This window comes from Anomaloglossus baeobatrachus, chromosome 5 (assembly GCF_048569485.1).
Source record: "Anomaloglossus baeobatrachus isolate aAnoBae1 chromosome 5, aAnoBae1.hap1, whole genome shotgun sequence".
Classification (NCBI taxonomy): domain Eukaryota; kingdom Metazoa; phylum Chordata; class Amphibia; order Anura; family Aromobatidae; genus Anomaloglossus; species Anomaloglossus baeobatrachus.
This window is the reverse complement of record NC_134357.1, coordinates 37,503,889-37,530,698: the sequence shown is the minus strand read 5'-3', so window position 1 is coordinate 37,530,698 and position 26,810 is coordinate 37,503,889. Positions and strand designations below refer to the sequence as shown.

The 26,810-nt window shown below is 46.3% G+C and overlaps 1 protein-coding gene across 1 annotated transcript in view; it reads left to right on the top strand.

The window, feature by feature from the left end:
- LOXL4 (lysyl oxidase like 4) overlaps positions 1-26,810 on the top strand; it is a 124,085-nt gene that overhangs the window by 63,798 nt on the left and 33,477 nt on the right. Inside the window, exons 5-7 of the mRNA XM_075352238.1 lie at positions 13,351-13,389; positions 17,009-17,222; positions 20,755-20,938. Of these exons, the coding sequence (XP_075208353.1) occupies positions 13,351-13,389; positions 17,009-17,222; positions 20,755-20,938 (437 nt within the window). The remainder of the gene's footprint in view (positions 1-13,350; positions 13,390-17,008; positions 17,223-20,754; positions 20,939-26,810) is intronic.

The window sequence follows — 26,810 nt, the reverse complement described above, 5'->3', positions numbered from 1 at the left end:
GCAGTCAGGGTGGAAATGGCTGCCAAGGACTGAGTAAGCAGAATGAGGAGGATGTACATTTTCAATACTGTAGCAGGAGACAGGTCAATTTCTGTCTTGCAGGAGATAACTCTCAGCGAGACTGGAACATTAATTATCTGAGCAAACCTCAGAATTGTTCTCCCGACAAATAGATTTGGCTACATCATAGGTCTCTCATCTTCGATTCATTGCTATCTGCGTGAGAATTTATAATAAAGCTCCCAGCCGAAAACTGAGAATCTGGAGAAGTTGAAGTGTTTAGTTGAAGTTAAAATTGAACCCTGATATAGTTCACCGAACTCGGCTTTCTCTATTTCCACTTCTGAATTGCCAAGTTCTTCGCAATTTTTTGGTCTCGTGAAATCTATTGTCGTCTCGTTTTGATACGGTGAAATTTTATTTTTAAGTGTTTGATAAAGAAAAACTGTTCCACAGAGCCGATCACTAAAGCTAAAAAGGAATCTATGATCAATGTTTATATAAAATTTTTGAATAATATTTACTTTTTTTAAACTTAGCAATTTTTTTTCATACATCATAACTAGTGGTGAGCGAGGACTAAAACACTCGGATGCGCTTTACTCAAATCGAGCAGGTCGGACGCTCGGAAGGGCTCGACTTGAGTATCAGTCGGCAGACCGTACCAGGAGGTGTGGAGGGAGCAGTAAAGTTGTTGAAATGGACGGATACGGCACAGGGAAGAAACCTGGATGTTGAGCAATGGACCGAGGGCTCGGGATTAACGGATAAACCAGGGAGAATGTTTATTTACAGGGAATACCGAGAGGGGAAAAAAGGAGTAAAGGCGGGAAAACATCGCTCTGTACAAAGTATACTCTTCAGCTGAAGCGACTGCCCAGGTCGACACAACTAGTACAACATACAATATAGTTTAACAGCAGTACAGCGATATGCATATATTCAACATTAAACAATCCTGCTCTGTCCTCTATCCTAACTGGTCTCCCCTAAAGGGATTATGTGGATTCCGCACTCTGACTGTGGAGGCCTACCATGGTTCCTTAACCGCTACACCCGGGCGTACTCTCACAGCACTGTCTGCGGGACCGCTCCGCTCGGCTCCGATATGGTGGTGCGCACTTCACTCCGGGAGGGCGATGCACCACTTCTCTTCCAACAATTCTCTGGACAGCTGGGCTCATCAGGCGACGTCTTCTAGCAGACTGGAAACCGACTCTCCTGTGTGTGTCCCTCTGCATGTCCTGAAACTCTCTCACACTGTCTGCTAGTGATGTGTTGGACGCAAACTATCTGACACAAAGATCCGGCTTCCGGCTGTGACTTATAGGAGTCGGATCCCCAGTGAGAGCCACTAAATTGTCTTAACGGCTCTCACTGGGCATAAAACATCAATGTTCAAGGGACGAAACCCCGCGGGGTTTCAATGGCATTAGTATAATCTTAAAGATGTGTTCACCCGGGGTGAACATATATTTAATGGGGAGCCAAGAACAATCCGAAAGAGTTGGCTCTTTTTGGTGAGCGGAGCAATGGGAACTGGATCACCAAAAAGAGCCGGACTGCCCAGCACTACTCATTATAGAGAGGGGGAGTCAGCACTGCCTACGAATTTGATGCAACAAATAAAAAGTGTAAACTTCACAAATTCATTCCTACTGTACTATAATGCAAATGAGATTTTTAACAAACAATTGATCAATAATTTGAGCCACCCCTGCCACGTCACGACAAATCTCAATAGGGGGGTCCTACTCTATATTATATAATTTACCATTGTGCCATACGGCCGCCTAAATATTTTAATAAGCAGAACCATATAAAAGCAACACATATACCTGTGACATCTCAGAACCGCTCCCATGTTGCAAAGACACATAACTGCGAATAAATGCAGTCCAGGTGCCAGCATATGCAGCAAGGCCACACACACCAGCACAATGTCAGAACTGGCTTTCACAGTGTCTGACCATGGATAAAGGTGGAGCAGGCCCAAGTAAATTGTAAGAGGTGCGTGCCTCTTCATGAAGCTGGAGTGTTTCATGACTGACGTGCGCCTCTATGGAGGACGGCAGAAAAATTACTCCAGTCACTGACTGGAGTAAGATTTCTGGAGTAAGGAACGGCGCAGCATTTCATGAATTAGACAAGTGGTGCCGTCATACCCTCGTCATACCCTTTTCCTGCCTTAACTCTGCCCATTTTGGCAGAACTGTGAAAAACTGACGTGAAAAGGTCAACAGTCTCAACTCAGTTCTGCCAAAATGTTGGAGACTTTTCTTACCAGTTTACACCTGAATTGCTTTGATGAATCAGGGCCATGGTGTCCACTACACTTCTTCACGAAGGGGTCACCTGCTTAATATCCCAGAGATTGGAGATGAGTGCTAATGGGGGGCCACCAAACTTTTCCATAAAGGAATAAAAAGTTGAAAAAGTTTTGAAAGCTTTACAGAAAAAAAATCTTATTCTTTTGGATTTTTGGATTTTATTTTAGACCTTTGGCATCTACTTATATCGTATTATCCCATAAATGTTCTCTAATGCTATTTTTCCTGAATTAATGTGACCTTATTACGGTGTCTGCTCTCAGGACGGCCGCACAGGGCAGCACTTATTGCCGTCCACAACATGTTCTGCTCTCGCTGTATTGCCCGGGCCCACTCCGGCATATTCAAAGTGCTTAATAATAGCACCTCCAAAAGTGAAGCTAAATATGAAGGCATAATAATCATATAAAGAGCAATACAGGCCATTGTACGGCGTGGTGTGACTGCGGAGACTGTGTGACCTTTCAGACTCATTGGCACAAATGAGTTAATGGTTCCGCGGGCCACATGCAGCACGGTGTCATTAGCCGGCTGGCCTGTTATTTAGAAGAGTGCTGTTGGCAAATGCTAAGTGTAGTGTATGGTTGGCTGTAATTGTATGTATGTCCGCACCACAATGTGCATGTGCTTTAAATGGCTAAAAGGACAATGCTCCTCAGCGGTTCAGGAGGGCAGTCTGAGGACATTGGGGGGATTTCTATTATAAAAGCTAAATGACCGTCTAGCAAATTGTTACTCATTGTATCCATTGTTGAATCGGGTCTAATTGTAAAGATTCGGGACTTTGCATTCAGCGTTCTGTAACGTGGGGCTCTCCAGCTAATAATGGCTCTCAGGGCATGATGGGGGACGTAGTTTGACAGCAGATCACAAACAGCCGCATTCAGAGAAGAATAGATATGATGGATACGAAACACCAAATAATACTCGTATACACTGTCTACATAAAACATATAATATTAACACCAAGCAGTGCATACTGTAAATAATGCATCTATACTGTATCCAAATAATAATACCGCACAGCGGTCACATGACCCTGGCAGATAGAACTGTGTGTGTACAGTACTGCCAGGGGTGTAACGAGGTTGCCATCGCGACCGTGCCCGCAGGGTTAGGGGCCCGGTGCCCGTCCTGCAGATCAGCAGCCGGCTCCCCATTGTGAGAGAGGAGCTGCGCTGTTCAGTGGCAGTCCACGCGGCCGCTATCTGGCCACGAGTGTTGGTGTACGTGGAGGGGGGCCAGGTCCAAACTTTGCACCAGGGTTCATCAAACTCTAGTTACGCCACTGAGTACTGCCATTCAGAGTTCAAATAATACCCTCATAGAATGGTTACATCTATTTATCTATCTATCTATCTATCTATCTATCCCTCTATCTATCTATCTATCTATCCATCTATATATCAATCCCTCTATCTATCTATCCCTCTATCTATCTATCTCTCTATCCCTCTATCTATCTATCCTAGTATTTATCTATCTATCTATCTATCTATCTATCCCTCTATCTATCTATCTATCCATCTATCCATCTATATATCAATCCCTCTATCTATCTATCCCTCTATCTATCTCTCTATCCCTCTATCTATCTATCCTAGTATTTATCTATCTATCTATCTATCCCTCTATCTATCTATCTATCTATCCCTTTATCCCTCTATCTATCTATCCTAGTATTTATCTATCTATCTATCTATCTATCTATCCCTCTATCTATCTATCTATCTATCTATCTCTTTATCCCTCTATCTATCTATCCTAGTATCTATCTATCTATCTATCTATCTATCTATCTATCTATCTCTCTGTCTGTCTATCTATCCATTTATCTATCTATCTATCTATCTATCTATCTATCTATCCCTCTATCTATCTATCTATCTATCTACCCCTCTATCTATCTATCCATCTATCTATCCCTCTATCTATCTATCTATCTATCTGTCTGTCTCTCTACCCATGTACAGTGCCTACAAGTAGTATTCAACCCCCTGCAGATTTAGCAGGTTTGATAAGATGCAAATAAGTTAGAGCCTGCAAACTTCAAACAAGAGCAGGATTTATTAACAGATGCATAAATCTTACAAACCAACAAGTTATGTTGCTCAGTTAAATTTTAATAAATTTTAAACATAAAAGTGTGGGTCAATTATTATTCAACCCCTAGGTTTAATATTTTGTGGAATAACCCTTGTTTGCAATTACAGCTAATAATCGTCTTTTATAAGACCTGATCAGGCCGGCACAGGTCTCTGGAGTTATCTTGGCCCACTCCTCCATGCAGATCTTCTCCAAGTTATCTAGGTTCTTTGGGTGTCTCATATGGACTTTAATCTTGAGCTCCTTTCACAAGTTTTCAATTGGGTTAAGGTCAGGAGACTGACTAGGCCACTGCAACACCTTGATTTTTCCCTCTTGAACAAGGCCTTGGTTTTCTTGGCTGTGTGCTTTGGGTCGTTGTCTTGTTGGAAGATGAAATGACGACCCATCTTAAGATACTTGATGGAGGAACGGAGGTTCTTGGCCAAAATCTCCAGGTAGGCCATGCTATCCATCTTCCCATGGATGCGGACCAGATGGCCAGGCCCCTTGGCTGAGAAACAGCCCCACAGCATGATGCTGCCACCACCATGCTTGACTGTAGGGATGGTATTCTTGGGGTCGTATGCAGTGCCATCCAGTCTCCAAACGTCACGTGTGTGGTTGGCACCAAAGATCTCGATCTTGGTCTCATCAGACCAGAGAACCATGAACCAGTCTGTCTCAGAGTCCTCCAAGTGATCATGAGCAAACTGTAGACGAGCCTTGACATGACGCTTTGAAAGTAAAGGTACCTTACGGAGACCATTGCGGTGGAGTACGTTACTTATGGTATTGACTGAAACCAATGTCCCCACTGCCATGAGATCTTCCTGGAGCTCCTTCTTTGTTGTCCTTGGGTTAGCCTTGACTCTTCGGACAAGCCTGGCCTCGGCATGGGAGGAAACTTTCAAAGGCTGTCCAGGCCGTGGAAGGCTAACAGTAGTTCCATAAGCCTTCCACTTCCGGATGATGCTCCCAACAGTGGAGACAGGTAGGCCCAACTCCTTGGAAAGGGTTTTGTACCCCTTGCCAGCCTTGTGACCCTCCACGATCTTGTCTCTGATGGCCTTGGAATGCTCCTTTGTCTTTCCCATGTTGACCATGTATGAGTGCTGTTCACGGGGAGGGTCTTAATTAGTCAGAAAAGGCTGGAAAAAGAGATAATTAATCCAAACATGTGAAGCTCATTGTTCTTTGTCCCTGAAATACTTTTTAATACTTTAGGGGAACCAAACAGAATTCTGGTGGTTTGAGGGGTTGAATAATAAATGACCCTCTGAATAAACTTTTATCAATTTTAAAAAAAAAATAAGAAAAAAAAATAACATTCTTTTTTGCTGCAGTGCCTTTCACACTTCCAGGCTGATCTACAGTCCAAATGTCACAATGCCAAGTTAATTCCGAATGTGTAAACCTGCTAAATCTGCAGGGGGTTGAATACTACTTGTAGGCACTGTATCTATCCATCTATCCATCCATGTATCTAACTATCTATCTATCTATTTATCTATCTAACTATCGATGTATCCATCTATCTATCTATCTATCTATCTATCTATCTATCTATCTATCTATCTATCTATCCTAATATCTATCTATCTATCTATCCTAATATCTATCTATCTATCTATCTATCTATCTATCTATCTATTCCTGTATCTAACTACCTTAATGTCTATCTATCTACCCTGTTTCCCAAAAAATAAGACGTACCCAAAAATAAGCCCCAGTAGGATTTTTTTGTTTTTTTTTGCATATGCTTATAACACAAACCTTACCCCAAAAAAATAAGCCCTAGCTGTGGTTTCATGAGGAAGTGTCTAAGCAACTAAAAAAGTTAAAGAATACAGAAGGATTTTTTTCTCAATGCAGACAGACATCCTCAAAAGAAAGCGTGACCCCCCCCTCCAAAAAAAAAATAAAAAAAATTGCACAACCAGATCCCAAAAAATTACAGTTGACAAGTGCTGATGGTGGATGGGCTCTCACACAGAGATCTGCATCACTGTCAGGTTCCTTGCCAATGCACTGCAGCTCTCACAAATAGATTGGGTACCAGTATCACTCCACATGAGTGATACTGTTTGCAATCACCAGGGGGAGCCGGCCGTTGTAGCACGCAGGGGGGCCTGACAGCGATGCAGATCTGTATGGGAGAGCCCATTCACTTGCCAACTCTAATTGTTTGGGGTCTGGTAAGTGCGATTCTTTTAAGGGCTGTCTGCTTTATTTTGAGCGTAATCTTAGCAGTACATAGAGGATAAGCAGGTAATTTAAACCTTTGTAAAATATAATATGTACCCACCCCTATAGGACGGGTTCTGCACCATGAGAATAGCGGATCAGATAAGAAAATGTGCATCTGACCCAGTAATAGGAGTAACACAAGATGTTGATGTTCCAGGATGTGATGACTGATTAGATTTGAATAAATGTTGATGATTTTTTGTTCAAGGGTACTGTAATGTGGATTGTTGTTCATGGGAAAATATAATACATGCCCTGAAAATAAGCCCTAGCGCATATTTTGGAGCCAACAATAGTATAAGATCCTGTCTTATTTTTGGGAAAACAAGGGTATCTATCTATCATCTATCCTAATATCTATCTATCTATCTATCTATCTATCTATCTATCTATCTATCTATCTATCTATCCTAATATCTATCTATATATCCTAATATCTATCTATCTATCTATCTATATATCCTAATATTTATCTATCTATCTATCTACCCCTCTATCTATCTATCTATCTATCTAAATATCTATCTATCTATCTATATATCTATCTATCTATCCCTCTATCTATCTATCTATCTATCTTAATATCTATCTATCTATCTATCTATCTCTCTATCTCTCTATCTATCCCTCTATCTATCTATCTATCTACCCCTCTATCTATCTATCTATCTATCTCTCTATCTCTCTATCTATCCCTCTATCTATCTATCTACCCCTCTATCTATCTATCTATCTATCTATCGATCTATCTAAATATCTATCTATCTATCTATCCATCTATCTATCCCTCTATCTATCTCTCTATCTATCTATCTATCTATCTAAATATCTATCTATCTATCTATCTACCCCTCTATCCCTCTATCTATCTATCTATCTACCCCTCTATCCCTCTATCTATCTATCTATCTATCTATCCCTCAATCTATCTCTCCATCTAGCTATCTATCCCTCTATCTATCTATCTATCTATCCCTCTATCTATCTATCTATCTAAATATCTATCTATCTATCTATCTACCCCTCTATCTATCTATCCCTCTATCCATCTCTTGATGTATTATTTTGCTGATGTGTAACTGACACTAATTGTTTTTCATAAGAATTCTAAGCTTTGGAGTACATTAGTTTTCCGTCTCATCACAGATGAACAGTCGTATTCCAGGTTTCATTAGACGTTTTTGCTTTTTGCTGGAAAAGTTGCTATAGAAACTTTAAACTGGAGGAGAGAAGCAGGAGAAGGAGAGAAGCAGGAGGAGAGGCCATCTGGTCTCAGTATTTCTTTTCTGTGATGATATAAAACACCTGTAGTCAGCAATTTTTCGCAGTGTCTCTGCAGGGGCCGCGGTTGACAACTTCTTTGCTTATATTCAGAGGTATTTTAATCTAGTTGAGCAGTTACTAATTTACCAAGGTAGGAAAAAAGCAAATTTGTATTCCAGTAAAAACATTCAGTAAATGCTTAAAATACCACGTGTTGTCAGAGGAATCTCCACCTAGGTCACATTTATTTCCCATGAGTTGTTCTCATTAATTTCTTTAAAGTCGGAGCTCTGTTTTTTTCATAAAAAAAAAGCTCCAAACCTCCTGCATAGTCACTGAATTAAATGATAAAAAAATGGACTACCAGCAGCCACCACTAGAGGGAGCTAACTGTATTCCACTTTTTCATTGTGTTCCAATTATTAATAGTATGCAGTGAGCTCCTTAGCTCCCCCTAGTGGTAGCTGCAGGCAGTACATTTTCTATTATTTCCAGTGTAGTACATCTCCCGGTCTGTGAAGGTTTCGCTCCTCATTTTAGACCACACCCTTTTTTTTAAAAAGATTTTGAAAAGTGCCAAAAGTTACAAATTTTAACAAAAATATGGACACACAAAATTTTGAAATGATTGTGGTTCAAAAAACAGGTGTCCATTGGTTAGATGGAGCCAAATGTCCAATGTCCATATTCCACCACAGTCCATCCAGTAATCCGCCAACTGCTGTCAATCTGCAGCCTACAAGGGATCCATGTCCCAGAGCCAGCAGCTCAATGTCATCACTTGTGCCAGGGCACTGTCACTAGGATAACTTGCCGGGGGCACTCAGTGGCAATATTTGTTTGAAGGAGGCACTCACGGAATTATTTATTTTAGGGAGGCACTCAGGGGGCATTATTACTGGGGATACAGTACTTGTTTTAAGAGGCATTCAGGGGGCATTATTTATTTAAGGGGCCACTCAGGGGGTATTATTACTGGGTTGTGGATGCGTTATTTGCTTTGCCCAAGAGCTGTCAATCCATTCAGGTTGCAGAGCAGAGAGAATTGGCTGTGCACTGTCATTGCTCTGTGATCTGTAGTAGACATGGAGAGATGACTTGTCATGGCTCCATTCTGAGGTTCAAACTGGTGATCTCTGTTGGTCGGTTTCCCTCTTGGTCCAACCACAGTCTGTTTTGTGTTGATCCAACTGCTGAAGGATCTCCTGTCTTTTTCATTCTCTGCCCTCCTGTTTCACTTCTATTCAGGTGTGCACTTTCTCACTTGGTTTGCTCAATCACATCGTGGAAAGGGCTAATTTTGAACCGGTGATACTTGATTGTTGGTCGGTTTCTCTCTTGGCTGGAACACAGCCTGTTTTGTGTTGGTCCAACTGCTGAAGGATCTCCTGTCTTCCTTTCTCATTCTCTGCCTTCCTATTTCACTTCTATTCAGGTGTGCACTTTCTCACTTGGTTTGCCCAATCACATCTTGGAAAGGGCTAATTTTGAACCAGTGATATTTGATTGTTGGTCGGTTTTCCTCTTGGTTGGACGTCAGCCTGTTGTGTGTTGGTGCAACTGCTGAAGGATCTCTTGTCTTTCTTTCTTATTCTCTGCCTTCCTGTTTCACTTTTATTCAGGTGCGCACTTTCTCAATTGGTTTGCCCAATCACATCTTGAGAAGGGCTAAATTATTCTCACTACTCACATGACTTAAGGGTGCTTTACACGCTGTGACATCGCTGCGATGTTGCGGGCGATAGCACCCGCCCCCGTCTTTTGTGCAACATTTGGTGATCGCTGCCGTAGTGAACAATATCGCTACGGCAGCGTCACACGCACATACCTGTTCAGCGACGTCGCTGTGACCGCCGAACAATCCCTCCTTCAAGGGTGAGGTGTGTTCGGCGTCACAGCGGTGTCACAAAACGGCAGCCCAATAGAAGAGGAGGGGCGGAGATGAGCGGCCGGAACATCTCGCCCACCTCCTTCCTTCCGCATTGCCGGTGGAGGCAGGTAAGGAAATGTTCGTCGCTGCCATGGTGTCACACACAGCGATGTGTGATGCCGCAGGAACAACGAACAACCAGCGGCATGCACCACCAACGATATTATGAAAAGGAGTGACGTGTCAACAATCAACGATTTTTGATGTTTTTGAGATTGTTGATCGTCGCTCCTAGCTGTCACACGCTGCGATGTCGCTAACGATGCCGGATGTGCGTCACTAACAACGTGACCCCGACGATATATCGTTAGCGATGTCGCAGCGTGTAAAGCACCCTTTAGTGTTGGCTATATTTCTGGTTGGATGAAGTCCCAGCTCCTCAGTTAAGGTTTTCTAACTGAGACATTGCTATTGTTATTCCCTGCAGTTTGTTTGTGTGAATCCCTTTCGAGTTATCTCCTACTTTATATCATTTTAGGTTTGGGAGGGTTTCCACATATTCTGCTATTGTTTTTGATTTCTTGTATTCCATAATTCCTGTATGACTGTGTTTACACATTCCTAGCCCTGTATTATACTTGGTTTATAGCTTAGGGTGCATTTAAGGACACTCAGGGTCAGCCGTAAAGGACTTTACATGATCTTAGGGTGCCAACCGCTGCTGTCAGGCAGGGACAAATCAGGTCTAGGGCAAGTACTAGCCTGTATTGGGACCTGTGGATTTTTGGGTTTACATCTCCCCTGGTTTGTCCATCCCCTTGAGAGTGTTGGAGTTCAGTTGTAAGGAGATCCATACCAGGCCAATAGTTGTGATCGGGGATCAGAGACATTGAGCAGAGTAGCAGAGCGCTGCTGCATCAAAGCTCTATAGACTTGGCGCGATGGATGTAGCCATCCCCTGTGGGACACAACCTAAAGTTTTTTGTGTACTCGATTGTTCTCTATTATCAGCCACTTCAGTTTCGAGCCTTTATATTACACTGTTATGATGATGATGATGATGATTTACAGGAAATCTCTGCCTTCTATAATAACCACTTTCTGCTTCTTTAATCCCTCCTGATAGGTTTCCGCGCGCCCCTGTGACTGATGTATCACACTTTACTTTCCTACAGATGTTTTTCTTATGTGCGGCTTTATGGAGTGATATCGCTTTAATCTCGTGGTTTCGGTGTCTGTTCTTCAGGAACAATTAACATTTACCGTTCTCATCACTGAACGTAAATTAAATATCACAAGTCTTAAATATTAATACACATTTAATTAAAAGTTTCGGGAAGGCAAAATGTTTATGGATGCTTTAATTAACGGGATAGTTTCTCGCTCCGTACGGATGTTCGGCGGCTGTAAATAAGCTGCTTATACCGTATGAATGATGTATAGCGGTTGTGTAGTTTCTGGCGGTCGTATTGATTCGAAGGGTCTTGTGGGAAGTAGAGGCCATATGGATTGTAGCCATATTTTCGGCATTGGATTCTGGTCATAAACAATTCCATATAACATAGGATAGGACTGATATCACTGTTCAACTAGATTTTCATGATTGTGAGCTGCAGTACCATTTACTGCCACTACACAAAGCAGAGCGCTGTGCCAGTTCTGGGTCATCAGGCAGCAGCGTTAAGTGATTGCTGCAACCAATTGGCAAAAGTTTGGAAGTATATGGATGAAATATGTGTTGAGTATCGAGGAGCAGACCTCTTTCAGGAGGTGATTAGCAATTTTTTTCACCATCCTGGGCCCATTAAGAAATAGTTATCCAAAAGTGGATAACCCCTTTAAATCCTTTTACATATGTAACTATGTAAGAGGATTTAAAGGGGTTATCTACTTTTGGATAACTACTTCTTAATGGGCCCAGGATGGTGAAAAACAATTGATACCAGCACTGCTTTTGCCAATTTGCAGATGTTTGAAGCTCTGCCGTTGGTCCAAAGACCTCCAGAAATGCCCCCAATCCCACCATTGATCACCAATTTGTCAGTGGGGTTTATGTAAACTTTACCCCGTCTCCCCTTCTCTCAAAATTTGCCAGGACTATTTAAAAACAATCAGGACTGTTGACATGTATACTGCTCTGTTCTGTGTTGAGCCCTTTACTATACCGTCATATGAAGGGGGTTGTCTAATATTATAAATGTTCACATATAAGGCTTGGGTAATTTGGCCAAAATATAAACTAATCCCTCATCTATTTTTCCTACCTTGTAGGGTGCAGCTGTACACTGTTGGTGGGAGAAACCAGAGTGTCAGTCCATGAGGGGTGCACTTTCAGAGTGCTGGCCAGCCTGTCTGATTGTATAGCATGGGAGTGTAAGCCGGTATGGGACACTACCCTTATCTGTGTGACTGGCACCCTATAAGAGCTATCCATGTGCAATTGTAATAATAAGCAACTGATCCGTCTATGACATGTGAGTGCTTATTTTATGGGTATTTTGCACCTGTGTTGCCTCTGCCTTTATCAGGTGGGCTTGCTGTGTTTTTGTGATTCTAGTCACTATCTACGGACAGTATGAATGGAAGGGTAGTCAGACAAGCCAGGATAAAAAAACAGGAGGATACAACAGGACTCAGGGAGTAATTAGAAACGCAGTCAAGTCACAGGCCAAGAATTCCAGGAGAGTACGTATTAGATTTAGGGAGTAGACAGAGATGTGGTCAGGTAGTGGTCTGAGGTCAGAAGCCAGGAGGTAAAGACAAGAATAGGGAGCAGACAGAGATGTGGTCAGGTAATGGTCCGAGGTCAGAAGCCAGGAGGTAACGACAAGAATAGGGAGCAGACAAAGATGTGGTCAGGTAATGGTCCGAGGTCAGAAGCCAGGAGGTAACGACAAGAATAGGGAGCAGACAGAGATGTGGTCAGGTAATGGTCCGAGGTCAGAAGCCAGGAGGTAACGACAAGAATCGGGAGCAGACAGAGATGTGGTCAGGTAGTGGTCTGAGGTCAGAAGCTAGAAGGTAATGACAAGAACATGGAGCGGGCAGAGACAGGTCAATAAACAGTGCGGGGTCAGAAAGCCTAGATCAGAACACAAGCACAAACAGGAGCCAAGAGCACAACTTCAGAACCAGAGAGTACGACTATCGAAGTTCTGGGAACAGAGCAATTACCACGAACACCTGAATAAGCACCTCCCAGATCCTGCATGGAATCCTGGGCTGTCAAGCAACCTGTCAGCAAATGCTCAAAGAAACACAGCAGAGCATCTCCAAATGCAAAATGCTCTGCACAAAGGAAACCTGTAACTGCCGGCTCCTCAGTACAGGAGAGCATCACCAGTGTGCAAGATGCTCCGCACAGCGGAACCGTGACAGTTTTGTAGTGCATTGGTATTGTGAATAGGTTTTGATCATGGGCAGTGACCGAGATAACAAAGCTCTCTTCATCACACTAAGTTTCTATATAATGGTTGTAGCCTATGCAGAGCACAGTTGCAGAATACAAACTCATCCCGACATGATTACATTGATTTGTATTTATTATTACAGGAAACTCTGGAATATGAAGATCAAAGCGCCAAAGTCCAGGTAAAAACTTTTAAAACTTTTAATCCATTGAATGTCGAGTTCCAATCAATTATAATCAGCATTTACTTTTTTTGTTGTCATTGAGTGGAAACATTCTTTACATTTATAATGTCTCAGTGCAGGATATCCCCAAATACATTAACATACTTAGTATGGAAAGCTCTTACTTGCACAGATACCGAGTTTCCCCAAAATAAGACACTGCTTTATAGTATTTTTTGTAAAAATTATTTCCAGGGTATGTCTTATTTTTGGGGAAACACGGTTTGGGGTAAGTTTACTATGAAAATAAAAAAAAACTGTGGAAAAAGAAGCGCAATAGGGTCTTACCCCGGTAGATTGGGGGGATGTCAAAAGGGGTAGTGGTACTCACCTATAGGGGTTGTGACAGTCACAACGCCTATAATCGCATCTATGTAACTCCACAGTCACGGCAGCGGTCCCCGGGTTTGGCAGATAGAAGAGAGTAGTAGAATCGGGTGTCCAAGCCGCGCCAATGACTAGTCGATCATGGAAGTAGGAGATAATTGTAACTTTAATTAAGCATAGGTCAACGCGTTTCAGAAGCCACCGCTTCCTTCCTCAGGACAAAGATAGCAAAAGTACAACAAATCTCATTTGTTGTACTGTTGCTATCTTTGTCCTGAGGAAGGAAGCGGTGGCTTCTGAAACGCGTTGACCTATGCTTAATTAAAGTTACAATTATCTCCTACTTCCATGATCGACTAGTCATTGGTGCGGCTTGGACACCCGATTCTACTACTATCTACTATGAAAATAAGTCAGACACCCCCAGGAGAATCTCACTTACCAGAACTCTGACATATTCGTTGCTCCTAGGTCCTCCTGTGTTCCACACTGTGTACGTGTGAGAGCGGAGGAACCTGATGTGTGTGTGTATGTGTGTGTGTGTGTGTTGGCATGGGACCTGATAACGATGCAGATCACTGTGTGAGTCCATCCTTTGTAGGTGTTTGCCAACTGTAAATGTTCGGGGTCTGAGTGCAATCTTTTAGGGGGGCTGTTTGCTTTCTTTTGGGACTATTTTCTCTTTTGGGGGATGTCTTTTCTCTTTTGGGGGTGTCTTTTCTCTTTTGGGGGATGTTTTTTCTCTTTTGGGGGGTGTCTTTTCTCTTTTGGGGGATGTTTTTTCTCTTTTGGGGGGTGTCTTTTCTCTTTTGGAAGGGTGTCTTTTCTCTTTTGGGGGATGTCTTTTCTCTTTTGGAAGGGTGTCTTTTCTCTTTTGGAAGGGTGTCTTTTCTCTTTTGGGGGATGTTTTTTCTCTTTTGGAAGGGTGTCTTTTCTCTTTTGGGGGATGTCTTTTCTCTTTTGGAAGGGTGTCTTTTCTCTTTTGGAAGGGTGTCTTTTCTCTTTTGGGGGATGTCTTTTCTCTTTTGGAAGGGTGTCTTTTCTCTTTTGGAAGGGTGTCTTTTCTCTTTTGGGGGATGTTTTTTCTCTTTTGGGGGGTGTCTTTTCTCTTTTGGGGGATGTTTTTTCTCTTTTGGGGGGTGTCTTTTCTCTTTTGGAAGGGTGTCTTTTCTCTTTTGGGGGGTGTCTTTTCTCTTTTGGAAGGGTGTCTTTTCTCTTTTGGAAGGGTGTCTTTTCTCTTTTGGGGGATGTCTTTTCTCTTTTGGGAGTGTCTCTTTTCCCTTTTGGAGCAGTTACCTTTCTTTTGGGGCTGTCTTATCTGTAGTCTTTGGGGGGGGCGGGGGGTCTGCTTTCTTTAATGCAGTATTCTTTAACTTTTGTTATCTACCTGGACACTTCATTATTGAACTGCAACTACGGCTTATTTTTGGAGTATGGCATATATTGTAAGCATGCTCCAAAAAGGCCGAAAATTCCAGGTCGGGCTTATTTTCGGAGTAGGGCTTATTTTTGAGAACACATGGTACATTGTAACACAGGTAGGTTTTATGAAAGGTTGGTTACACTGGAATGATTCCATCCAGTGATAACAAGCAGAAACCTTAAAGTGCTAAATATAGACAGGCCGTAGCACTACCCCATGGGCCATGGGCCAAGGCAAGCATGACCTGGATTGGAATGGAGGAGAGGTTCTCTCGTGGCGGGAGGAGTGGGCGTGGGCCCTCCCTACAGGGTTTTAAAATGCGAAACGGGGGTGAAGCGGCACCATTCCTGCTTTTTTGGGACAACGTGAGAGTCCCACCTGCCCTCCTGGGAAAATCTTGTTTACGAGTGGGTTGTCAAGTTTAGAAGGGGAGTTATCGTGTCGTAGTGGCCTTGAGCAGTTTTTGGAGGGTCATTGAAGTTGTTTAAATTGGTCCGGTGGATCCATCTGGGTATTGATCCCCTCATTAGCAAGGAATGGTTGGTTAACTGGTGTTTTGGGGGGGATCCCGGCAGAATTTTGGTTAATGGAAAAAAAAAACACTTGTTGTTTTGGTGCTCCCGTGCCGGTGTGGGTAACGGCTGGGAACAAGTTGGTTTACAGTTTGGTTACGTGAATCACCAGGGTTTTATAGCTTACCTAGGACCTAGTTTTTCACTGTATTTTTTCTGTTATGTATTGGTTTAATAAAATGGCTGCTATGGCCAAAATTATCCAAAAATAGTGTCTGAGTAGGTTGTATTAGGCTAGTTTCACACTTGCGTTGAACGGCATCCTTTGCATTGCGTTGTGTGACGGATGCAACGGATGCGTTGCATATAATGGCACAACGGATGCAACGGATCATACAAAACAACGGAAAGCTTTTTTTATTTTTTTTTCTTCTTTACAGTTTTACCGGCAGCAGACTATTGTGAACAATCAGCTGATCACCCAGCGGTCGGGCGCTCAGCTGAGAGCTCTCAATAGCCGGCTGCCGGACGCTCAGCTGAGTGCTCTCACATGCTGGCGGCCGGGCGCTCAGCTGAGCGCTCTCACATGCCGGGGGCCGGGCGCTCAGCTGAGAGCTCTCACATGCCGGCGGTCGGGCGCTCAGCTGAGCCCTCTCAATAGCCGGCGGCCGGGCGCTCAGCTGAGCGCTCTCACATGCCGGCGGCCGGGCGCTCAGCTGAGCCCTCTCAATAGCCGGCGGCCGGGTGCTCAGCTGAGCGCTCTCACATGCCGGCAGCCGGGCGCTCAGCTGAGCGCTCTCACATGCCGGCGGCCGGGCGCTCAGCTGAGCGCTCTCACATGCCAGCGGCCGGGCGCTCAGCTGAACGTTTGGCCACCGAGAAACAAAATAAAGTTTCTGTGATTTTAAAAAAAAAAAAAAAAAAAAAATGAGCATGCGCAGTCAAAAAAAAGGTTTCCGTCGCTCAAAAAAAGTTACATGCTGCGTTCCTTCTGCCCGAAGCAGCGTCAAAATAACGATGCTGTCCAGCGGATGCAACGCTGACACTTGCGTTACAGTGCGTCGTCCATACAAGTCTATGGAGAATAGCGCAGTGCGTTACCGGACTGCGCTATTCTCCATAGTGACGGACTGCGCTGAACGCAAGTGTGAAAGTAACCTTAGATAAAAGGGGAACGGGGGAGTGGAATGTCGTTGGGGGAAATTCCGGAATCTACAATTCCAGGGTCATGTATTTTTCTTTCTTTTTTTCATTTGATAACATGGAAGGACACATTGTCTTCAACTTTACTCAACGCACTAATCTTCTCTCTCAGGCTGAAGATGCAAAGTCAGAGGAAAATGTTCTGGATCCACAAAGTGAGCTGCTCAGGGACAGAACCTCATCTAGCCAACTGCAAAGTCCAAGTTTCTCCCAAACCATTTAAGTCTGCGTGTAGGAATGGGATGCATGCAATCGTGAAATGTGTGGGTTCCCCCAACTCTGGAATTGGAAGCACAAACAACTTTAAGAAGGCGTTTAAGACGATGGTAGGAGCCTTGTCTCATCCAATCTGTAATAAATCATCATCATGTAACAATCTAATCCTACATGTAATATATATACTGGTACAGAGGATTGGAAAGTTGCAAACCCTCACAATTCCAGCTCCCGCAGCATGTATCGCTATGTCAAAGCGGCTCTAGCAGTTTTCCTGACCGAGAGCAGCATAAGATACAGGAAAGATGCTGAGCTTGAGGATTTACACTTTTCTATTATTTCATTTCTCTATTTTCAGGAAAAATACTCTTAAGACTCATATAGCAAGCCGATGATGAGTCCTGCTGTTCCCAACAACTCGTTTAGAAAGCCTGTGAATCCTCCGCCCCACACACAATGATTGACAGGATTTATTTATAAGAGGGCGTGGATGCATAGTTTTTTCACAGGGTTTCTCTATGAGTGGGTGGAGAAGCAGGACTCACAGGCTTTCTCTATGAGAGGGTGGAGAAGCAGGACTCACAGGCTTTCTCTATGAGTGGGTGGAGGAAGGAGGACTCACAGGATTTCTCTGAGTGTTTGGAGGAAGCAGGACTCACAGGCTTTCTCTATGTGTGGGTGTAGGAAGCAGGACTCATAGGTATTCTCTATGAGTGGGTGGAGGAAGCAGGACTCACAGGCTTTCTCTATGTGTGGGTGTAGGAAGCAGGACTCATAGGTATTCTCTATGAGTGGGTGGAGGAAGCAGGGCTCACAGGCTTTCTCTATGAGTGGGTGGAGGAAGCAGGACTCACAGGCTTTCTCTATGAGTGGGTGGAGGAAGCAGGACTCACAGGCTTTCTCTATGTGTGGGTGGAGGAAGCAGGACTCACAGGCTTTCTCTATGAGTGGGTGGAGGAAGCAGGACTCACAGGATTTCTCTGAGTGGGTGGAGGAAGCAGGGCTCACAGGCTTTCTGTATGAGTGGTTGGAGGAAGGAGGACTCACAGGCTTTCTCTATGAATGGGTGGAGGAAGCAGGACTCACAGGATTTCTCTGAGTGGGTGGAGGAAGCAGGGCTCACAGGCTTTCTGTATGAGTGGTTGGAGGAAGGAGGACTCACAGGCTTTCTCTATGAATGGGTGGAGGAAGCAGGACTCACAGGCTTTCTCTATGTGTGGGTGGAGGAAGCAGGACTCACAGGCTTTCTCTATGAGTGGGTGGAGGAAGCAGGACTCACAGGATTTCTCTGAGTGGGTGGAGGAAGCAGGGCTCACAGGCTTTCTCTATGAGTGGGTAGAGGAAGCAGGACTCACAGGCTTTCTCTATGAGTGGGTGGAGGAAGCAGGACTCACAGGCTTTCTGTATGAGTGGTTGGAGGAAGCAGGACTCACAGGCTTTCTCTATGAGTGGGTAGAGGAAGCAGGACTCACAGGCTTTCTCTATGAGTGGGTAGAGGAAGCAGGACTCACAGGCTTTCTCTATGAGTGGGTGGAGGAAGCAGGACTCACAGGCTTTCTCTATGAATGGGTGGAGGAAGCAGGACTCACAGGCTTTCTCTATGAGTGGGTAGAGGAAGCAGGACTCACAGGCTTTCTCTATGAGTGGGTGGAGGAAGCAGGACTCACCGGCTTTCTCTATGAGTGGGTGGAGGAAGGAGGACTCACAGGATTTCTCTGAGTGTTTGGAGGAAGCAGGACTCACAGGCTTTCTCTATGTGTGGGTGTAGGAAGCAGGACTCATAGGTATTCTCTATGAGTGGGTGGAGGAAGCAGGACTCACAGGCTTTCTCTATGTGTGGGTGTAGGAAGCAGGACTCATAGGTATTCTCTATGAGTGGGTGGAGGAAGCAGGGCTCACAGGCTTTCTCTATGAGTGGGTGGAGGAAGCAGGACTCACAGGCTTTCTCTATGAGTGGGTGGAGGAAGCAGGACTCACAGGCTTTCTCTATGTGTGGGTGGAGGAAGCAGGACTCACAGGCTTTCTCTATGAGTGGGTGGAGGAAGCAGGACTCACAGGATTTCTCTGAGTGGGTGGAGGAAGCAGGGCTCACAGGCTTTCTGTATGAGTGGTTGGAGGAAGGAGGACTCACAGGCTTTCTCTATGAATGGGTGGAGGAAGCAGGACTCACAGGATTTCTCTGAGTGGGTGGAGGAAGCAGGGCTCACAGGCTTTCTGTATGAGTGGTTGGAGGAAGGAGGACTCACAGGCTTTCTCTATGAATGGGTGGAGGAAGCAGGACTCACAGGCTTTCTCTATGTGTGGGTGGAGGAAGCAGGACTCACAGGCTTTCTCTATGAGTGGGTGGAGGAAGCAGGACTCACAGGATTTCTCTGAGTGGGTGGAGGAAGCAGGGCTCACAGGCTTTCTCTATGAGTGGGTAGAGGAAGCAGGACTCACAGGCTTTCTCTATGAGTGGGTGGAGGAAGCAGGACTCACAGGCTTTCTGTATGAGTGGTTGGAGGAAGCAGGACTCACAGGCTTTCTCTATGAGTGGGTAGAGGAAGCAGGACTCACAGGCTTTCTCTATGAGTGGGTAGAGGAAGCAGGACTCACAGGCTTTCTCTATGAGTGGGTGGAGGAAGCAGGACTCACAGGCTTTCTCTATGAATGGGTGGAGGAAGCAGGACTCACAGGCTTTCTCTATGAGTGGGTAGAGGAAGCAGGACTCACAGGCTTTCTCTATGAGTGGGTGGAGGAAGCAGGACTCACCGGCTTTCTCTATGAGTGGGTGTAGGAAGCAGGACTCACAGGCTTTCTCTATGAGTGGGTGGAAGCAGGACTCACAGGCTTTCTCTATGTGTGGGTGGAGGAAGCAGGACTCACAGGCTTCCTCTATGAGTGGGTGACAGAAGCAGGACTCACATGATTTCTCTATGAGTGGGTGGAGGAAGCAGGACTCACAGGCTTTCTCTATGTGTGGGTGGAGGAAGCAGGACTCACAGGCTTTCTTTATGAGTGGGTGTAGGAAGCAGGACCCACAGGCTTTCTCTATGAATGGGTGGAGGAAGCAGTACTCACAGGCTTTCTCTCTGAGTGGGTGTAGGAAGCAGGACTCACAGGCTTTCTCTATGAGTGGGTGGAGGAAGCAGGACTCACAGGCTTTCTCTATGAGTGGGTGGAGGAAGCAGGACTCACAGGCTTTCTCTATGAGTGGGTGGAGGAATCAGTACTCACAGGCTTTCTCTCTGAGTGGGTGTAGGAAGCAGGACTCACAGGCTTTCTCTATGAGTGGGTGGAGGAAGCAGGACTCACAGGCTTTCTCTATGAGTGGGTGGAGGAAGCAGGACTCACAGGCTTTCTTTATGAGTGGGTGTAGGAAGCAGGACCCACAGGCTTTCTCTATGAGTGGGTGGAGGAAGCAGGACTCACAGGCTTTCTTTATGAGTAGGTGTAGGAAGCAGGACTCACAGGCTTTCTTTATGAGTAGGTGTAGGAAGCAGGGCTCACAGGCTTTCTCTGAGTGGGTGAGAGAAGCAGTACTCACAGGCTTTCACTACGAAGGGTTGGAGGAAGCAGGACTCACAAACCTCGTATACAGACCCTACAGATCCACATTAAATATATACATGTCCTCACACACATTAATCTTTTTGTCTATAGGAGCCTCTTGTTAGGTTGCGGTCCGGGCCTCATGCCGGGGAGGGCAGAGTAGAGGTGTTAAAAAACGGCAAATGGGGAACAGTATGTGACGATAAATGGAATCTTCTGTCGGCGAGCGTTGTGTGCCGGGAGCTGGGTTATGGATCCGCTAAAGAGGCTGTGTTAGGAGCCCAATTGGGACAAGGTAAGAATATAACATTACAATGATTGTAATATTTCTTATTAACACACTCCCTGTGAAACTTTATTAACCCGGCCTGTTCCGCGGTAATGAATGAGTAGTATAACTTTTATGATAATATAATTACTGCACTAACGTTGCGCGCGTTACAGCAGGCCAGTAATTATACACGGAGCAGTAAACTATTAGACTTGGCAGCGGATGTGAGAAACAGAAATATCCCAGTTTGCTAAATGGCTCTATGCAAATATTTATTAAAAAAAAAATATCCACAATAAGACTTATTTCTTCAGCGCAGTTTCCTCGAGAAAGTGGTTTTTAATCAAATCACATTTCAACCATTAATTTTTCTTTCTACTTGGAAATGTTTTCCGTGCGCGCGGCTTTTATCTTCACACAGTGTTTATTATCTGTTTTGTTGCTGCCATTTTTCCTCGTTATCCCTGTGTTACAAGAAAGGCCTGCAATTTATTTGTGCCGGGGGTGAATTAGAAATAGAAGCAAATTATTCAATACAATGTATCGGTTTTATTTTTGTCATAGACGTGGCTGCAATAAAACTCATTTTGCTGGGCAGTGCAATAAGGCTGTACTGACACGGCACGCAACAATGGCGCTCATCAGTGGCGTAACTAGAGTTGGATGGGCCCCGGTGCAAAGTTTAGACCTGGGCCCCCCCTCCACATACACAGACACTTGGGGTAAGGCATACCTCCCAACTTTTAAAGAAGGAAAAGAAGGACAAAGTTTGCGGCGCGCGTAGCGTGCCGCGGCAAATTTTTAGGCCACGCCCCCTAACCACACCCATTTCACAGTCACGCCCATATCCACTCCCCATCCACACCCATTCAGCATGGACACGCAGGCAGCCGGCGGGCCTCCAGCATGGACACGCAGGCAGCCGGCGGGCCTCCAGCATGGACACGCAGGCAGCCGGCGGGCCTCCAGCATGGACACGCAGGGAGCCACAGTGAGGCGGCCGGTCGCCCACACAGTGAGGTGGCCGGTCGCCTTCACAGACAGGCGGCAGGGGGGCGCCCGCACAGACAGGCGGCAGGGGGGCGCCCGCACAGACAGGCGGCAGGGGGGCGCCCGCACAGACAGGCGGCCGGGGGGCGCCCACACAGACAGGCAGCCGGGGGGCGCCCGCACAGACAGGCGGCCGGGGGGCGCCCGCACAGAAAGGCGGCCGGCCGACCGCACAGACAGGCGGCCGGCCGACCGCACAGAGAGGCTCCGGCCGGGGGTGAGGGGGGGGGAGGGAGGGAAATCAGCGCTGGGGAGATTTTACTGTACCAGCAGCAGCACAGGCAGCGCTCCTCTCTGTTATGCCACGTCTACTGGGATGGTAGGAGGGAAAAGCAGGGAGGCGGAGAGAGAGTGGGTGGGCGGAGCCCGGGAGCCGGCCGTCCCGATCGTGGCAACGGGACAAACAACGTAAAGCGTGAAAGTCCCGCTGTATCCGGGACGGTTGGAGGTATGGGGTAAGGGATAATGACACTGACACTCGGGGTACAGGATAATGACGCTGACACTTGGCTCTCACCCACAGCACCCTGAAATCCCTCTATCAGCACCCAGCTTTCCTATGTTCTGATATTTATCTTGTCCTCAGCACCCAGCTTTCCCATATCAGAGCATGAGAAAGCTGGGTGCTGAGAGATGTATATCAGAACATGGGAAAGCTGGGTGCTGAGAGATGTATATCAGAACATGGGAAAGCTGGGTGCTGAGAGATGTATAGCAGAGCATGGGAAAGTTGGCTGCTGAGGGAAAGAGCCTTTTTCCCTCAGCACAAAACATTTCCATCCCATACTTGTATCTTTGTCCCCCCTGTATAAAGTTCTCAAAATACTATAACAGCCCCCACATAGCCTTCCAAATAATTGTATAAAGGGTCTCACATAACCCTTCATATATTAGAATGCAGATACATAGCCCTCCATATATTATAATGCACCCCCATAATCCTCCATGTATAAAGTAGCCCTTCAATTATAATGCATTTCCCATAGTTCTCCATGTATTAAAATTCACCCCATAGTTCTCCATATATTATACTGCACCACATAGTCCTCCATGTTTTATAATGCACTTCCATAGTCCATGTATAAGGTAGCCTCCATAGTCCTCCATATATTATAATGCAGCCCCCATAGTCCTATATGTATTATAATCCAGCCCCATCAATTTTCATATTGTATTATGCAGCCCCATACTCCTCCATGTATAATGTACCCCTAGTCCATGTATAAGGTGTCCTTCATGTTTTTTATGCAGTCCCATAGACCTCCATGTGTCATGCAGCCAGCCACCCCAGGGCCTCCATGTGTCATGCAGCCAGGCCCCTCCAGGGCCTCCATGTGTCATGCAGCCAGGCCCTCAGGCCTCCATGTCATGCAGCCAGGACCCTCCAGGCATCCATGTGTAATGCAGCCAGGCCCCTCCAGGCCTCCATGTGTCATGCAGCCAGGCCCCTCCAGGCCTCCATGTGTCATGCAGCCAGGCCCCTCCAGGCCTCCATGTGTCATGCAGCCAGGCCCCTCCAGGCCTCCATGTGTCATGCAGCCAGGCCCCTCCAGGCCTCCATGTGTCATGCAGTCAGCCACCCCAGGGCCTCCATGTGTCATGCAGCCAGCCACCCCAGGCCCTCCATGTGTCATGCAGCCAGGCCCCCAGGCCTCCATGTCATGCAGCCAGGACCCTCCAGGCCTCCATGTCATGCAGCCAGGCCCCTCCAGGCCTCCATGTGTCATGCAGCAAGGCCCCTCCAGGCCTCCATGTGTCATGCAGCAAGGCCCCTCCAGGCCTCCATGTGTCATGCAGCCAGGCCCCCAGGCCTCCATGTCATGCAGCCAGGACCCTCCAGGCCTCCATGTCATGCAGCCAGGCCCCTCCAGGCCTCCATGTGTCATGCAGCAAGGCCCCTCCAGGCCTCCATGTGTCATGCAGCAAGGCCCCTCCAGGCCTCCATGTGTCATGGAGCCAGCAAAATAAAAAAACAAGTACCTCTCTTCTCCTTTTGACCCCTGCAACCACGGTAGTTATGACCCTGCCCCCATATGTCACACACACTGCTCCCCATACAGCCTGCACCCCCCATAGCACACACACTACACCCCCATATGTCACACACCCTGCCCCACATATCTCACCCTGCCTGTACCCCAACTTACCCCTCTCAAACACTCTGCACCCCTTCACATTCTTCTGTCACAGTCTGCAGCCCTCATATGCCACTCACCCTGCACTCCCCTCCCCCTCGTGCCCCCTCTTTTCTCATTACCAGTCATCATGTGTCCATGTCTCCTTCAGGAATCCGTATCTTCTGATGCTTTCTGCCCGGCAATCCTGTGTCTCCTCCCACACAGTCACATGGGCATGACATCATCGCAGGTCCTGGAAGGATGGATTTCGTCTGCTGTGCAGGAGCGCTTCTGCTCTGCCGCAGCTCAGAAACGCCTGGTGGGTCTCTCCAGGTCAGGGGGCCCCTCTGCCCCCTGCTGACACCGGGCCCCCTGACTCACAGGCCGGCCCCCTGGCGGTCGCGTAGTCGGCCACTACACAGCGCATCTCCTCTGTTACAGAGAGGAGCCGGCTCTGCAGAGCGGCTGCCGGGCCCCTAAAACCCTGCGGGCCCGGTCGCAGTGGCGACCGCTGCGACCGCGGTCGTTACGCCCCTGGCGCTCATCCTTCTATATCTGCCATGTCTGATGCCTTCACCCTTACACCCATCCTGGAGGTGCAGAGCTTCCTCATCAGATCCCAGGTCGCTGCCTTCAGAGAAATCCATGAATATCAAAAAATGAGTCCCACTGCCATTTTATGTATCCCACTGCCACTTTATGAGCCCCACTGCCATTTTATGTGTCCCACTGACACTTTATGGGCTCCACTGCCACTTTATGGGCCCCACTGCCACTTTATGTGTCCCTCTGCTACTTTATGGGCCCCACTGCCATTTTATAGCCCCACTGCCACTTTATAGCCCCACTGCCACTTTATGTGTCCCACTGCCACTTTATGGGCCCCACTGCCACTTTATGGGTCCCACTGCCACTTTATGGGCCCCACTGCCACTTTGTGTCCCACTGCTACTTTATGGGCCCCACTGCCACTTTATGGGCCCCACTGCCACTTTATAGCCCCACTGCCACTTTATGTGTCCCACTGCCATGTTATGTGTCCCACTGCCATTTTATGTGTCCCACTGCCATTTTATGTGTCCCACTGCCACTTTATGAGCCCCACTGCCATGTTATGTGTCCTTCTGCTACTTTATAGGCCCCACTGCCACTTCATGGGCCCCACTGCCACTTCATGGGCCCCACTGTCACTTTATGTGTCCCACTGCCACTTTATGGGCCCCAGTGCCACTTTGTGTCCCACTGCCACTTTATGGACCCCACTGCCATTTTATGTGTCCCACTGCCACTTTATGGGCTCCACTGCCACTTTATAGCCCCACTGCCACTTTATGTGTCCCACTGCCACTTTATGGGCCCCACTGCCACTTTATGTGTCCCACTGCTACTTTATGGGCCCCACAGCCACTTTATGGGCCCCACAGCCACTTTATGGGCCCCACTGCCACTTTATGGGCCCCACTGCTACTTTATGGGCCCCACTGCCACTTTATGGGCCCCACTGCCACTTTATGGGCCCCACTGCCACTTTGTGTCCCACTGCTACTTTATGGGCCCCACTGCCACTTTATGGGCCCCACTGCCACTTTATAGCCCCACTGCCATTTTATGGGTCCTACTGCCACTTTATGTGTCCCACTGCCACGTTATGTGTCCCACTGCCATTTTATGTGTCCCACTGCCACTTTATGAGCCCCACTGCCATGTTATGTGTCCTTCTGCTACTTTATAGGCCCCACTGCTACTTTATGGGCCCCACTGCCACTTCATGGGCCCTACTGCCACTTTGTGTCCAACCGCTACTTTATGGGCCCCACTGCCACTTTATGGGCCCCACTGCCACTTTATGGATCCCATTGCTATTTTATGGGCCCCACTGCCATTTTAAGCCTTTGTTCCCACTTAGCATAAATGCTGCAGTTTTTCCCACTGCATTTTTTTCGTGCTGAAAATCAGTTTAACAGTTCACTCATTTGCACATTCTATACAATGACTAAGGACCATGCCCGAAATGCGTATCTCTAGATAGCTTCTATGTGCACCTTCATTTTTACCTTTGGAATATTGCTCAGCACAAATCATCAATTTTAATGGACTTCTTATAAAGGATGATTTTATGAAGACACAATTGCTGGACAATAATTTTACTTTTTACTTTTGAGCTATTAGTTTTTTGTTGCCATTTTTTCTTAAAGGGAATCTGTCACCAGGTTTTTGCTCCCCCATCTGAGAGCAGCATGATTTAGAGACAGAGACCCTGATTCCAGTGGTGTCACTTACTGAGCTGTTCGCTGTCATTTTGATTAAATCAATGTTTTCATTGCTGTAGATCTAGCAGTTATCCAGAGCTCATGAATATGCTGGACTACCTGCAGCACGCCATGTAGTCCTGTAATGATAATCTACTGCTGATTAAACAGTGATTTTATCAAAACTACACTAAGCAGCCCAGTAAGTGACACATCGCTGGAATCAGAGTCTCTTTTCCTTTGTCATGTTGCTCTCAGAATAGGTGGCAAAAAATTTGATGCATTTTATTAGACTCCCCATAAAAAGCCTTTAAAGAGGTTGTCCACTACATGACACTAATGGGCTATCCTTAGGATAAGCCATCAATGTTTGATCGGCCGGGGTCCAACATTCCTCAGATCCGATGGTGGCAGAAGGCAGCTGGAAATGCTCAGTTCTGGAGCGGCTCTGTCTTTTGATAGCGGCCACGGGCGGGTACT